Source organism: Pteropus vampyrus, unplaced genomic scaffold, assembly GCF_000151845.1.
Source record: "Pteropus vampyrus isolate Shadow unplaced genomic scaffold, Pvam_2.0 Scaffold66, whole genome shotgun sequence".
Taxonomy (NCBI): domain Eukaryota; kingdom Metazoa; phylum Chordata; class Mammalia; order Chiroptera; family Pteropodidae; genus Pteropus; species Pteropus vampyrus.
In genome coordinates, this window is record NW_011888847.1 from 8,480,587 (window position 1) to 8,494,598 (window position 14,012).

Sequence of the window (14,012 nt, forward strand, 5' to 3'; positions counted from 1 at the left end):
TTTATGGTTTGTCTCCTTCATGGAATTGTGAAATTCCAGAAGACAGAAACTGAATTTTATTCACTTCACATTTTTGATATCTAGCCTGGTACCTAGCTGAAAGCAATGCTCAATAAAGCTTTCAGGAGAAATGAAGGAGAAAAAGAGGAAAGAATGGAGGAAGAGAGTTCAAAGTGTTAGGACTGGTCAGCCCCCTGGAACTACTAAGTAAAGTGTCAGCAAAGCATGGAAAGGGTCTCTTTCAGCTAAGAAGAGTTTGAGGACCAGGTCATATGCCCTTTCAGCTGCATGTATACTTAGGAACCAGAGGCCTGAGTTTGTTACACTCCTCTGCTTCTGGGTTCACCATGCAATGAATCCAGATACTTCATGCATCCACTCAGTATCTGCAAGCACCTCCTCTGTGCCGGGCATTGTTGTCAGCCATGGAGGACAGTGGATGAGCTAGGTAGACAAGGTCTCTGCCTAGCTCAGGGAGCACACGTTCCAGTGGGCAAGAAACAAGTAAACAGATTATCTCAGGTTGGTAATAAATGCTATGAAGAGAAATAACAGAGTAAGACAGTGACAGGAGAGGGGCTGTTTTACAGAGTTGTCAGGGAAGAACTCTCTGAGGAGAAAAGAATTGAGTAAATCCTAAATGCAGCAAAGGGCAAGCCATGCAGATATCTAAAGAGAGAACATTCCAGCAGAGGAGATGAGTGCAAAGACCATGAGATGGGAGCATGTTTAGTGTGTTCCAGAAATTTGAGAAGGTGGCCAGTGCAAATGGAGTTGGGTCAGGCAGGCTGGGGTCAGGTGTTGTCAGACCTGCCAAGCTATGCTAAGTTGCTGAGATTTTATCCTTGAGGAATCATTTGAGGGTTTTGAGCCCTAACTGGGTATGTTTTTAAACGATCTCTGTAGCTGCTGTATGGAAAAGCAGCTGTAGGAATGCAAAAAGAGAAGCAGGGTGAATACTTATGAAGCCACTGCTGTGGTCTGTGTGAGATGGTGATGGTTTGTACACAGTGGTAGCTGTGGAAGTGGTGAGAATGTGTTGGTTCAGTATATATTTTGAAAATAGAATTAACAGCACTTAAGATGATATAGATGGAGTGAGTAAAAAAGAGCAATCAAAGATGGCTCCTAAATTTGGGGCTTGAGCAACTGGGTGAATGGAGTGTCATTAACCAAGATGGTAGATACTGCAGGGAAGGGAAAATCAAGAATTCCTTTTGAACATAAGTTTGAGGTGCTTATTAGATGTTCACGTGGAGACATCAAGTAGGCAGTTGCACGTACAAGTCTGGAGCTTAGGGGAAAAGTACAGGCTGGACATAATTTTGTAAGTCATTGAACAGGTGTATTTAAATCCATGGGACTGGCAGAAGTCCTCTTATGTTGCCAGTGACATCACTGTCATCATCTGAGGTTATATTCCAGGTGAGACACTTTGACAGTCCCTACCTGGTATACCACGAGAAGATCAAAACTAGTCGGGTATTCATCCGAGACTGCAGCATGGTGTCTGTGTATCCGCTGGTCTTATTTGGAGGAGGCCAAGTGAACGTGCAGCTTCAAAGGGGAGAGTTCGTTGTCTCCTTGGATGATGGTTGGATCCGTTTTGCAGCTGCTTCCCATCAGGTAAGGGATAATGGATCTGTCCTATGAGGCTCATGCATTTCTTCAGGGACCAAGGACAACAGAGCTGATTAAGAGTGAATGACGGGTCTGCAATGGGACACTAAGAAAGGCTGAGGCTGAAGTGAGGCCACAGGTGGAGCCTCAGTAAGACTGGGAGGGGAAGCCCAGAATGGGTTGGTGTGAAGGGTTCAGGACAGAAGCTGTGAGTGAGGTGTTGGACCTTCCTAATTATTATACAATACGTGTTCACCAAAGAAAAATCAGAAAATATTGATGAGCAAAAATAAAAATCACCTTGATTCCACCACTATCATTAAAAATAATAACAATGGATCTGAATTATTTTATTCTCAGGTCTCAGTTACTTACTATAGGATGTGTATAGAAAACATTTAAGGGGGAATATATATTTAAGAAATAAAAATTCATTTTAACACTTGCATCTTTTGGAAATCTTACATTGCAAGAAGCAGAGACACCAACTCAAACATTAAAGGAATTGATTGGTGTATTTAACTATAAATTCGAAAGCAGTATACTCTGATAGAAGTATGTGAGCCACATATATAATTTGAATTTTTCTAGCAACCACAGTAAAGTAAAAAGTAGGTAAAATTAATCTTAATACATTTTATTTAACCTAATCTAAGAGGTATTAATTTCAACATATAATATCAAAACTTATTGAGATAGTTTATATTCTTTTTTCATACTATGTCTTCAAAATCTGGTGTGTGTTTTACACTCACAGTACATCTCAATTTGCACCAACCGTGTTTCAGGTGGTCATTTGATTAGCTGCATGTGACTAGTGGCTTCTAGATTAAAATCAAGGTCAGGCAGGGTTGATTAAATTCAGCAGCTCAACAACAAAAGCCTGACCAACCTTATGATAGCAAGATAGCTGCAGTAGCACCAGACCTCACATTTGTGCAGCATGCTGTCCTGAAAGTGAAATAAAAACCTGCTTTCCTAAAAGTTCCATCAAACTCACTCTCCTAAACCAGTTCTTGTGAGCAAAGGAGTGTCGTGGACTCTAAGGCCTGGATTACCTGAGCCATTCACTGTGGCAAAGCTCAGAGCACGAGCCTGTTGGATTTAAACTAGCATCCAAACTGCAAGGTGGCCAAACAGTGGGGGAGAGGCAGAACAGATGTTGTGAAGACATTTGCAGTGCCACAACATCAGCATAAACAAAGTGCCATAAAAAATGTGCAACCGTTTCTCCCCACAAGAGTATAAAATGTACCCCAAAGCTGAAGAGATTTTTTGGTTTGTTTAATATCTACCATTTTTAATTCTCCATTTTGCTGCTTCTCCTCTTAGAACAAACTATAAAAGTTGACCAAGCTTTACTATGGAAAATGCTACATAAAGCCATTCTTCCAGCTTTAATCTTTTCTTTAAGTGAGATATGATACAGGAACCTTTATATAATGGACATCATTTAGTATATTACAGAGCTGAGTCAATGTTCCTATAGTTGCATTAAGAAAAATTTTAGATGCACTTTAAGAATGAAAATGCATTTAGTTTCCTGCCCTCCCAATGGAGTTAAAATTAATACCAGAAATCTAGATTAAGGATAATCATAGCTGGGGCATTTCCTTTAATAACCTTTCTTCTGTTGGTCCACCTACTGCTTACATTGCAACTTTCATTTTAGGTGGCTGAATTAGTAAAGGAACTTCGTTGTGAACTTGATCAGCTCCTCCAGGATAAAATAAAAAACCCATGTATGGATCTGTGTACATGTCCTCGAGGATCCCGGATCATCAGCATGATTGTGAAACTTGTCACCACACAATAAAGACCAATTTTAGAAGAGTGCTTGCTAATCACCTGCTTTTGTTCACCTGGGAAATAACAGCAGCACCTCTACCTCGAACTAAAGCTCTGTGCTGGGCTGGCCCGGTGAAGGAGCCCAGGGCGCTCACTGCTGAGTCAGCACTGCATACCCTTCGGGCAGTTTGCCAGACAAAGTATTTCTAACAAAGCAGTGGGCACTCCCAGCACAATTTGGAGTGTCAATGGGAGACAGTTTAAAAACCAGCTTGCCTGTCTTTTTCCCTGTGACTGTCCAGGAATGAATGAAATTCACGTGATAACACAAAAGGGAATGTTTAATACATTTCTGTTTTAATCTATGTATTATTTTTTTTCCTGCTTTTTACTGGGGCAATATAGGGGCATGAGGAGAAATACTGATTGTTTTTTCTGTCATACAGGCTCAACTGAGAGAAGTCAGAACAGAAAAGGATAAAAAGAATCATGTGAGCAAGAAAAGTTAATATTTCATTTTAGGCTATTGGCTACAGAGTAAACTTCATTTGTGAGGGATTTTTATTTTTACTCATTCAAGGTAAGCTTAAAAAAAATTAATGAGCTCTTATTTGTTATCAAAAGAGCTGGTTTTATCCCTAACACTCTTATTCTCGAAAGCAGAATGGTCTGGGTGTCTTCATTCTCCTTTAGATTTTCCATGTAGAAATCTTTACTCTCCTTATTAGACTAGCTCACCCAGATCTAATGGTCACATTTCACACTACCCGAAGGGGAATTTTAATGGTGTTCTCAGAACAGAGTTGGCATAGTTGAGGTAGAAAGGGTTGCCATGCTAGTATCAGATTTACAGCCGTAAAAATACCTTCAATGAGAATGCTTATTTTCAGCCACCACTTAGGTTAATGAGGTACTAATAGCATTTTGAAAAAAATGTGAATACATTTATATTTTACCTGGACATTTATCAGTATGGCCAGGAAAAATCCCAAAGATCTAAATGGTAAAATATTTTTATGTTTGTCTAGTCCTCAGGCAGAGAGTCACTACAGGTTTCATAATTATAGAAAGAATTCAAACTAATGAAAAACCACATCAGTGAAAGGTGTTCACTTTTTAAGGTGTTATTTTAGTTAAGTTTCCATGAACCAAGCACACTGTCCGAAATGGTCGTCAGGTGTATTTAAGCTTTAGTGCATTTGAAGATCTTAGATTCTAAGCAGTATTTTTAAAAGGCATTAATTCGTATCATCACTTTAAGTAAAAAGCACATATGCATAGCATATACAATATCCAAGTCCTGACTTGCTGTTGAAACAAGGCTCATAATACAGAAGTGATTAGGCTGGTACATTTAGGAGAAATGAAAGAGAAAACTGCACTAACTCTCTAAAAAAGTTTTTTTAAACCAGTTTTGACTCTCGGTGCTATCGTGGAGCTCATGCTGCCCTAGCTAGAGCCATCTGCCCAAGTAGACCTACAGCTCAGAGCTAGTAACAACAAAACTTTCCATTCAGAGGAGTGCTGAAAAATTCTCCCCTCAGGGAAGGCATTCTTTGGCTGGTTACTTGCAGCCACATACAGATGCACAAATCCTATCATTTCATAGATGTGCCAGAATGTGAAAAAGGTTGAGATGCCTTGACTGAAGACACAGAATAAGAAAATCCTCACCCTAAAAACTAAAACTTAAGCTCATCATTAAAATTGTAAAATAAGAAACGAAACAAGATTACTCCTTTGTGATTAAAGATCAAAATGTAGTAGAGTATTTCAAGATGAAATTGGATTTCTAAGCCCCAAAAAGATGGTCAGCATTTAATGTTAATTTTGTGGAAAACTCTGTAAATGTTTTCTTAAGTATCTGTTTTACTTTTACTGGAATCTAGATAGGAAACAATATTAATAAAGTACTCTCTACAAAATTAGTCTGCACTACTATTTTGTACTATGTCTAATTGGGAAGTTCTCAGGAAATTAGAACTAAACATTCTTACAGAAGTGGTCATAGGTTGACAAAGCATTAGCTTTGTCTTCTTCCGACTTGAGTTCTTATCTAAATATTGCAAACTCAAACTCCCTGACAAGTAATGAACTTTGGTCTTTGTCCTCCCGTTCTCTTATCTGAACAAGTTCAGTAATATATTGAAGCACTCAGCCTGTGGATTTGTAGGCATATGGTAAATGTTCTTTTTTTCTTTCTAGGCAATGGTTCGAATATGTCCCTAAGAGGTTATTATAAAATAAGATGTTGTGAAAGTACTTTATAAAATTAAAATACAGTATATGTAAGCAAATTAGGACCAAGGGTGTGGTTTTCAGATGTAGCCCAGGCCGCTCTATGGGGGCCACATTCTGAGTTGTGTTCTCTCACTCACTAGGCTGAGAGCTCATGAGCTTGGGCTTCACACTCTGAAGGGGTCTTGTAGGTGTCCTCCAGTTGCCACAATAAGTAATGGATTCCTGGAGGCAGAATATGCTTGCACTGTCATTATTTTGCTTGAACAAGCCTACGCAGATAGGCCGGCTCTTTCCTCCTAAATCATGCTAAAACTAAGCATAATTTTCCTAGTGCTTTTTTTCCCCCCCAGATGCAAGGGGAAAGTTTGCTTAAAATGTTTAGCCAGTTAGTTAATACAACGTGAGCTATTGTTTTCAGAAGTTAGATCTTGATCATAAATCTGTGTCAGTTAATATTTGAGTGCTCACAGTACAGAGTGCCTCAGGTAGAAATAACAGAAATAGCTAATACAATTTGTCAGAGCAATAGGTTCACACTGTTCCAGAGTGGCAGGCTTCTTCTATGTCTTTAAACTCTCACAAATGTAAAACTATGTAATGACTGTGTAAAAGTTAATAACAATGAGTCATTAACATGGAGAGATTTTTTTCTTGATATTTCTAAGTTATCACCCCCAAAATAATATATCAAAGAGATTCATTCATCTTAAATAAGATTTGCAGCCAGTCACTAATTATTAAGGTGCTTTAAAATCTTAGATAGTTTAATCATTTATTCCATCAAAGAGCAGAAGAGTTCTTTTGGAGAATCACTCATGACCCATTTAGGAACCATCAGGAATGAGTGGAATCAATGTTTCATAAAGATGCCGGATAGCAAGCCAAACATGAACTTGCTCCTACGGACAGTTTCGCCTCTTTGCCCCATCTTTGCCTGATTTGGGCCAGCCCCGGGTCTACTCCTAAGTCAGTTCTAACCCAGCTAATTGAATAAATAAGCCAGAACACACTGCCCCAGTGAGATATGAGGAGGACTGCTTAGAATCAGTTGACTAGGTTTTGTATGTTTGGGTTTTTTTTTACCTTTATTTCAACTTTTTAGGAAACAAATGGCAACCAAAGCCAGTATGAGGGATTTGTTTGAAAAAGCAGATTCTAAGGGGTAGCCTTGGAAATTCAGCCCAATCCCATAACTACCAACAATGAGAATCAGTGTTTAGGATGCTTACCCTGACATATTATGAACATAATATTGCTAAATATGGTATAGTAGCATATAATAAAAATTTTCAACAGAAGCATTTTAAGCAAGAGGATTTTTTAATTCCTTATGCAGAAAATACAATTACTGCTACCTCCTCCAACCTATGTTTTACTGAAAATAGCCTGAAGGAGTTAATTTTCCTTCCATGTTGAATGAATTTATTTTATAAAGAAGAGATTATCCATGACTGCTTTTTCCTACAGAAATTAAAGACAGGATAACTTAGCCAAAAAGATTTATTTACTTCCTAAGAGTCGCCTTTTAATAAGTTTTACCTCATTCCATCCTTGGGTTTCAAATGTATTATTAACAAAAGTGCCTGTTATTCTTTCAAATAAGAATATTTGTCTATAGAGTCTGGTTAACTATAACAAACATAGGACTTTATTACGTGAAAGACTACATAGAAGTTTCCTCCTAGAAGAAAATGTAGCTTTTGTTTGGTTTAGTTTTTGTTTGTTTTAAACCAGTGCTTCTCAGCTGGGGGCATGTTGTTCCCCATACCTTTGGCAACATCTGGAGATATTGTCACAACTGCAGAGCAGGGGAGGGGGAGGAGGGAAGTGTTCTCCTGGCATCTAGTGATTAGAAGCCAGGGATGTACAAGATAACCCCCAACAAAAATTTATCCAGTCAAAAATGCCAGTAGTGCCAAGGCAGAGAAAACCTGTTTAAACAAAATGAGCTTAAACCCATATAAAGTCTAGCAACTAGTTACTAGTCAAATATAAATTATGCCCATAGTTATCTCTGAAAATGTCAATACATTTCAACTAACAAAAGCAAAATCTCTGCCAAAGCAACTCTAATAAACATGTACGGTGTGTGTAACAGCTTATGAGTATATCATGTTATCAAAAATTCAGAGTTATATGAGAATTATATGTACAAATGGGAAAAGCCATGCACAGATGGGTAGAGATATCTTTACATTAAAAACATGTCCTATCATTAAATTTTCTTTTTTAAAAAAATCACTTATTTTGAAAATGTGAAAATAAGTTAAAACATGCCTTCTGAAGATATGACTCGTCTGTGACGCTAATACTGCTAACACTTTTCACTTGAAACTCAAGTTCTAACACTTAGGCACACATTAAGATGTTTAAAACACACACACACACACACACACACACACACACACACACACACACTACCCCCATCAACCACCACCACCACCCTTACTTTATCTTTGTGTTAACAGAGTTCAACATAGTAGACTTTAGCCAATATGCTAAAACACAAGTAGGGTTAAAAAAAAGGGGGGGAGGGATATACTTTTATAGGTATATGACTATAAAATGTTTAAATTTAACATGAAGCCTCATTAGAAACTATAATTTGAGGGCTTAGTATCTCTTCTATAGTTTTGAACTAGAAAAAAATGTTTTAGCACTTGATTATTAGTAAGATTACCAGATTGAATGTCAAAGGTGTGTTATGTTCTTTAGAAGACAGATGTGTTTACAAATCAGAGGCCATGCTATACAGTGGGTACCTCCCATCCCATATGAGGAAACTAATCCACTGATTATGGACTCAGCACAAAACAATCCGTAATTATAGATGTCTATGTTATTGCTGCCTTTCTGTCTCTGAAATTTACCTGTGCACTGTCCCATTTAAACTCCAGCTGTCCCCATTATTTCTAGCCCATAAATCTTTATACCATCTTTTTCTACATTAACCATGGCTAAGACTGCATTAATTGAAGCATGCAATCTAATTAACAAGGAGGCTGATTGTCCAGTTTTTAAGTAATGTGTGCTACATGTCTAATTTGAGACCCATATTGGGGTTGCAGAAATACCTCAATATAACCAACTTACTTTAAACAGGTGCTATGTGCCAGTCGCTCTAGGAACTCAAGATACTAAGATAAACAAGAACACAAGAAAAACAGAATAAGGAAATAAAGTCTACTTGAATAAATTCAGTCAGAAATATAATTTACCCCCTGCAAGAGCCTCTGAAGATTCTAAAAAGACTGGATAACTGGATGTTGAAATTAAAAGGAAGGGTATTAACGGCTTCCATCAAATATCTTAATTCTGCTTTTTAAGACTCTCATCTTGTTCAAAAATTAGGTCTGCTTCTGTAAACCTTGTGAGCAACTTCTGCACATTACCAAAGAAGAAGCTGTAGAGAATAAATTTATGGCCTTCTCCTTCTTCAAAATGTATTCAGTTAATGTTAAGTAAAAGAAAAAAAAACTCAAATGTGAGTATATGAAAAATGAATTCAGCAAGGCTATGGGATACAAGATCAATATAAAAAACCAACTATTTCTATATACATTAAGATGACAGCTCTCCTCAAGTTGATCTATACATTCAACACAAACCCTATCAAAATCTCATAGGCTTTTTTTTTTTTCCAGAAATTGTCAGCCTCGTCCAAAATTTATATGGAAATGCAGAGGAGCCAGAGTTGTCAAACAATCTTTTATAAGAAAAAAAGTTAGAGGGCTTTTATGTATAAATATTAAATTTTACTGTAAAGCTATAGTAATTAATACAATATGTTACTAACATAAGGATAGACATATAGATTAATAGAACACAACTGTAAGCCCAGGAATAAATTCCTAAAACTTATGATCAACTGATTTTCAACAAAAGTGCCAAGGCATTCAATGAAGAAAGAAAAGTCTTTTCAAATAGTACTGAGATAAGTGGATATCCTCATGCAAAAAAATGAATTTAGACCCCTAACCCATACCACACGCAAAAATTAACTCAAAATGGAACATAAACCTAAGTTTAAGAGCTAATTAAAACTTTTAAAATAGAAAATCTTTGTGACCTTGGGTTAGGAAATGAGTTCTTAGCTAAAACAAAACATTATCCATAAAAGAATTTTTTTGTTAAATTACAATTAATCATTTTTTAAACTTATGCAGTTCAAAAACATCATTAAGAAAATATAAGACAACAGACTGGGAGAAAATATTTGCAAATCATATCAAAGCACTTGTAAATAGAATACATAAAGAATTCTTATAACTGAAGAAGACTCAATTTTTAAAATGTGCAGTCTTTGAGTAAACATGTCATTAAAGATATATACAAATGACTCAACAAGCATATAAAAAATGCACAACATCATTACTCATTACAGAAATGCAAATTAAAACCAAGATGAGATACCACTTCATAACCTCTGGAACCACACAATAACGAGTGCTGGTAAGGATGCAGAGAAATCGAAACCCTCATATATTGCTGATGGAATGTAAACTGGTGCAGCCATATTGGAAAATAGTTTTCTAGTTTCTTAAAAAGTTAAACAAATTTGTCATGATTTGACAATTCCACTCCTAGGTTTTTCACCTAAGAGACGAAAGTATATGTCTGCACAAAGACTTGTCACAAATGTTCACAGCAGCATTATTCATAATAGCCAAAAACTGGAAACAATCCAAATATACAACTGATGAATGAATAAACAAAATGTAGTATATTCATAATAGGGTATTATTCAGTAATAAAAAGGAACCACTGATACATGCTACAACATGGATGAACTTTAAAAACATGCTAAGTAAAAGAAGCCAGACACAAAGACCACATATTGTATGATTCCATTTATATGAAATGTACGGAAAATTCAAATCTATAGATATAGGAAGTGGATTAATGGTTGCCTGGGCCTGAGGGTGGGAATGGGAATTGACTGCAAATGCGATAAGGGATCTTGTGGGATGATGGAAATATTTCAAATGGATTGTGATGAAGGCTGCACAACTCTAAATTTACTAAAAATCACTGAATGAGAATTTTATGATGTTAATAACACCTCAGTAAAGCTCTTTTTAAAAATATGTATGAAGATATCTTTAATTGCAAAAAGAAAAATAGCAACTTTACAGTGGAGAAACCTGACAGACACCACCTTAACCAAGTGATCACAGTTTACATCACCAGAAATGGGACAAATTAACATCATGTGCCTCCTGATATGATGTACTGAAAAGAACACACTGTCATTTCCAGGGTGTTCCTACCCCAAAAACGCATACTGAATTGAATTGTAAAAAAAAAAATCAGACAAACCCAAATTGAAGGTTATTCCACAAAATAACTTTCCTGTATTCAAAAATGCGATGTTATATAAGTCAAAGAAAGACTGAGGAACTAGTCCAGATTAAAGGAAACTAAAGGGACATGACAATTGAATGCAATTTATGAGCCAAGAAAAAATTTTTTTTTTTTTGCTATAAAGGACATTGAGATAATAGGTGAAATTTGAATAAGGTCTGTATTAAATCACAGTACTGTATCAACATTAATTTCCTTATTTTGATGACTGTACTATGGTCATTTGAGAGAATGTATTAATTTTTTCATTGTGTCCATGATTTACTCTCAAACAGTTCAGGGAAAAAAATGAACACACACTGATATACACAGAAAATGCAAATGTGGTAAAATGTTAATATTTGCTGGAGGAAGAATATATGAGAATTATCTGTTCTGTTCTTGCAAATTTTCTGTATATATAACATGTCAAAAGTTAAAAGCAGTAGAAAAGCAGTATGCTGTAATGACAGTGTCTATTAACATATAGATCCCTTTGACTAAAAATTAGAAACAAAAAACATATAACAAGATAATGAGAAAAAATAATTTCTTGAAAATTTAAGATTTTTTTAAAAAGATATGAATCAAACAGTTCCCATACTGGAAGTAAACACATGGAGAAATGCCTATTGATAAAGAAATAGAGATTAAACAACTTTAAAACACCATTTTGTTCACTAGCAAAAATAAATTGTTAATACTCTAAGTGTCTGATGAAATTTGTATATATATTTATTGCTCTTGTCAATGTAAAGCAGCACAAACCATTTAAAAATACAAGGAAAAACCTACACGTGTTCATACTGACAGTACTTTCATTTCTAGGCATTTAAATAGTCTGATTAACAGCAATAAAGCTGTATTCCTGAAGATATTCTTTGTAACAATCTATGATAGCAAAAAGGAAGAACAAATGTCAAAATTTAGGGAACTGTTTTAATAAGTTGTAGTTCATCAACACAATAGGATATTTTCCTAAATATTTAAATTATGAGAACTACAGAAATAAAAATTTAAAACTATATATATTGATTACAAATATGTAAAAAAAATTTAAAGGATTAAAGAAATATACAAAAGTAAAAAGCATGTATAGGTACTAGAATAATTTTTTAATAAAAGTACTTTAATGTAATATTGTTTGAAGAATAAAAACCAATTGTATAATAATAAAGGCAGGAGAAGACTTTTGGAGGTGATGGATATGTTCATGGCATATGTAGTGATGGTTTCACAGATGTATACTTACCTCCAAACTCAAGTCGTATACATTAAATATGTGCAGCCTTTTGTATGTTAATACCTCAATAAGTGGTTTTTAAAAAATCAATTGGCAGTAGTATTTGGCAGTAGAAGCAATTAAGTATATGTCATTATAGTCCTTCACTACTCTGATTACTCCCAAAATTTAATTATGAATTAAAGTAATCTTTACCCCTGATGTGAGCATTCTAGAACGTACTTTCAAAAAGCATCTTGAAATTTCCATCAGTTCTCATCAAATAAAATGATTGTGAATGTTTTTTTAATTTTTCACTAATAATTTTTTTAGAAACTTAATTCATGGAAAAACCTATTTCAGCCATAACATCTTTAGGAGAAAGTGGAGAGATTTAGGAAATCAGTTGAACAATGAGATAGCAAAAAATCAATGCAAAGGCTGGAGACTGCTCCACGGGGATCAAAAACTACTCAATGAAAGTCGTAACCACCTTTGTTTTGAAAAGTATTCTTGATACCCAATGTGTTCAAAGACTGCCCTGGCTGCCGCCTCCAGCTGGCAGTGCCTCCAGCTGGCAGTGCACAGAGCCAACTTTGAGAAGGAATCTCCCTCTGGGCATCTGGAACCACAGAAGGGATCTGAAACCAGTGAGTTAAACTCCTGGGGGAGAATCTTAGCTGAGGAATTGGCTGGGGCAACTCTACCTAAAGCAGGTAGTTTTCCTTGGCACAGCCAGATCATTTACCCTCTTCAGCACTCAGGTAAATTGTTTAAACTATCAGAGAGGACTCAGTTGCCAAGAAACAGTGTCTGTCCTCAGCTCATTAGTTGGACAGCAAATAAATCTACCAACACCAATGCACCTGTCACTAGGCCAAGGACTAACCCTGAATGATGCTGTGGATAATTTACTACATGGCTGATCTCTTCCCAAGGCCTCATTTTCTCAGAATTTTTTCCAAGCAAAATTTAATTTGTTCTTATTCCCCTTCCCCTATTTGCTTTCCGAAGACATTCCAGGGTTTGAGTGGGAGAGTCTTAGTCACAAAGAGAAAGGCTGTGCACTAAATTTCACTTATAGGACCATGGAATGTTAAAGTTGTGAGGGAAGGGCCATATTTTTCTTAAACATAAGCCAGACAGTTTCCATCACAATACTCAACTCTGCCGTTATGGCTCAGAAGCAGCCAAAGATAAAATGTAAACTAGTGGAGATGGCTGTGTTCCAGTAAAACTTGAACAAATGGAGGCAGCAGGCTAGATTTGTCCCAAGGGCCCATATTTTGCTGATCCCTTTCCTAGGGAGTCAGGGACTCAGAGTTCTAATATGGGAATGTTAGGGTCATTCTAGATATGCCCCTGAAAAGAACCCCCACCCTCCAACTAATAATCTGAGATGCCTTTCTAGGCCAGAAAGCTCTGTATTGAGTCCTGGCCCCTGACTCACTTCCAAGGGTCAGGTGGAGTGAAACACACTTTGTATTCTCTCTCCTCAGTGAGGCCCAACCCCTCAGGGAAGACTAAGAGCAGAAAGCACCATGAGCCTGACACCTGGGCTGACTCCACTAGGAAAAGGAATTGGGGTTGAGTTCAGCAGCAGAATATCTGTCACATTTACCTTTTTCTTCAAATATAAGCTGGTGCTCACTTTAAAGGCTTTGAGAGTTACAAGGCTTACATGTTAAGATTTTACCAAGTCAAAACTTCCAAGTTTCAAACAAAAAAGCAAATATTCTGATTCAAAAACTATTTCATCATTATACAAAAAAAAAAAGATAAATATTTTAAAACAGAC

The 14,012-nt window shown here is 36.3% G+C and overlaps 1 protein-coding gene across 6 annotated transcripts in view; it reads left to right on the top strand.

Moving 5' to 3' along the window:
• Positions 1-5,336, top strand: part of DHX57 (DExH-box helicase 57) — a 53,322-nt gene extending 47,986 nt beyond the window's left edge. For 5 of the 6 annotated variants that reach the window (XM_023531339.1, XM_023531340.1, XM_023531341.1 and 2 more), the window contains exons 23-24: positions 1,426-1,626; positions 3,293-5,336. In XM_023531339.1, coding sequence (XP_023387107.1) covers positions 1,426-1,626; positions 3,293-3,436 — 345 coding nt within the window. In that variant the 3' untranslated portion in view covers positions 3,437-5,336. The remainder of the gene's footprint in view (positions 1-1,425; positions 1,627-3,292) is intronic. The other variant, XM_023531343.1, reaches the window with a different exon arrangement.
• The last annotated feature ends 8,676 nt before the right edge of the window (positions 5,337-14,012 follow it).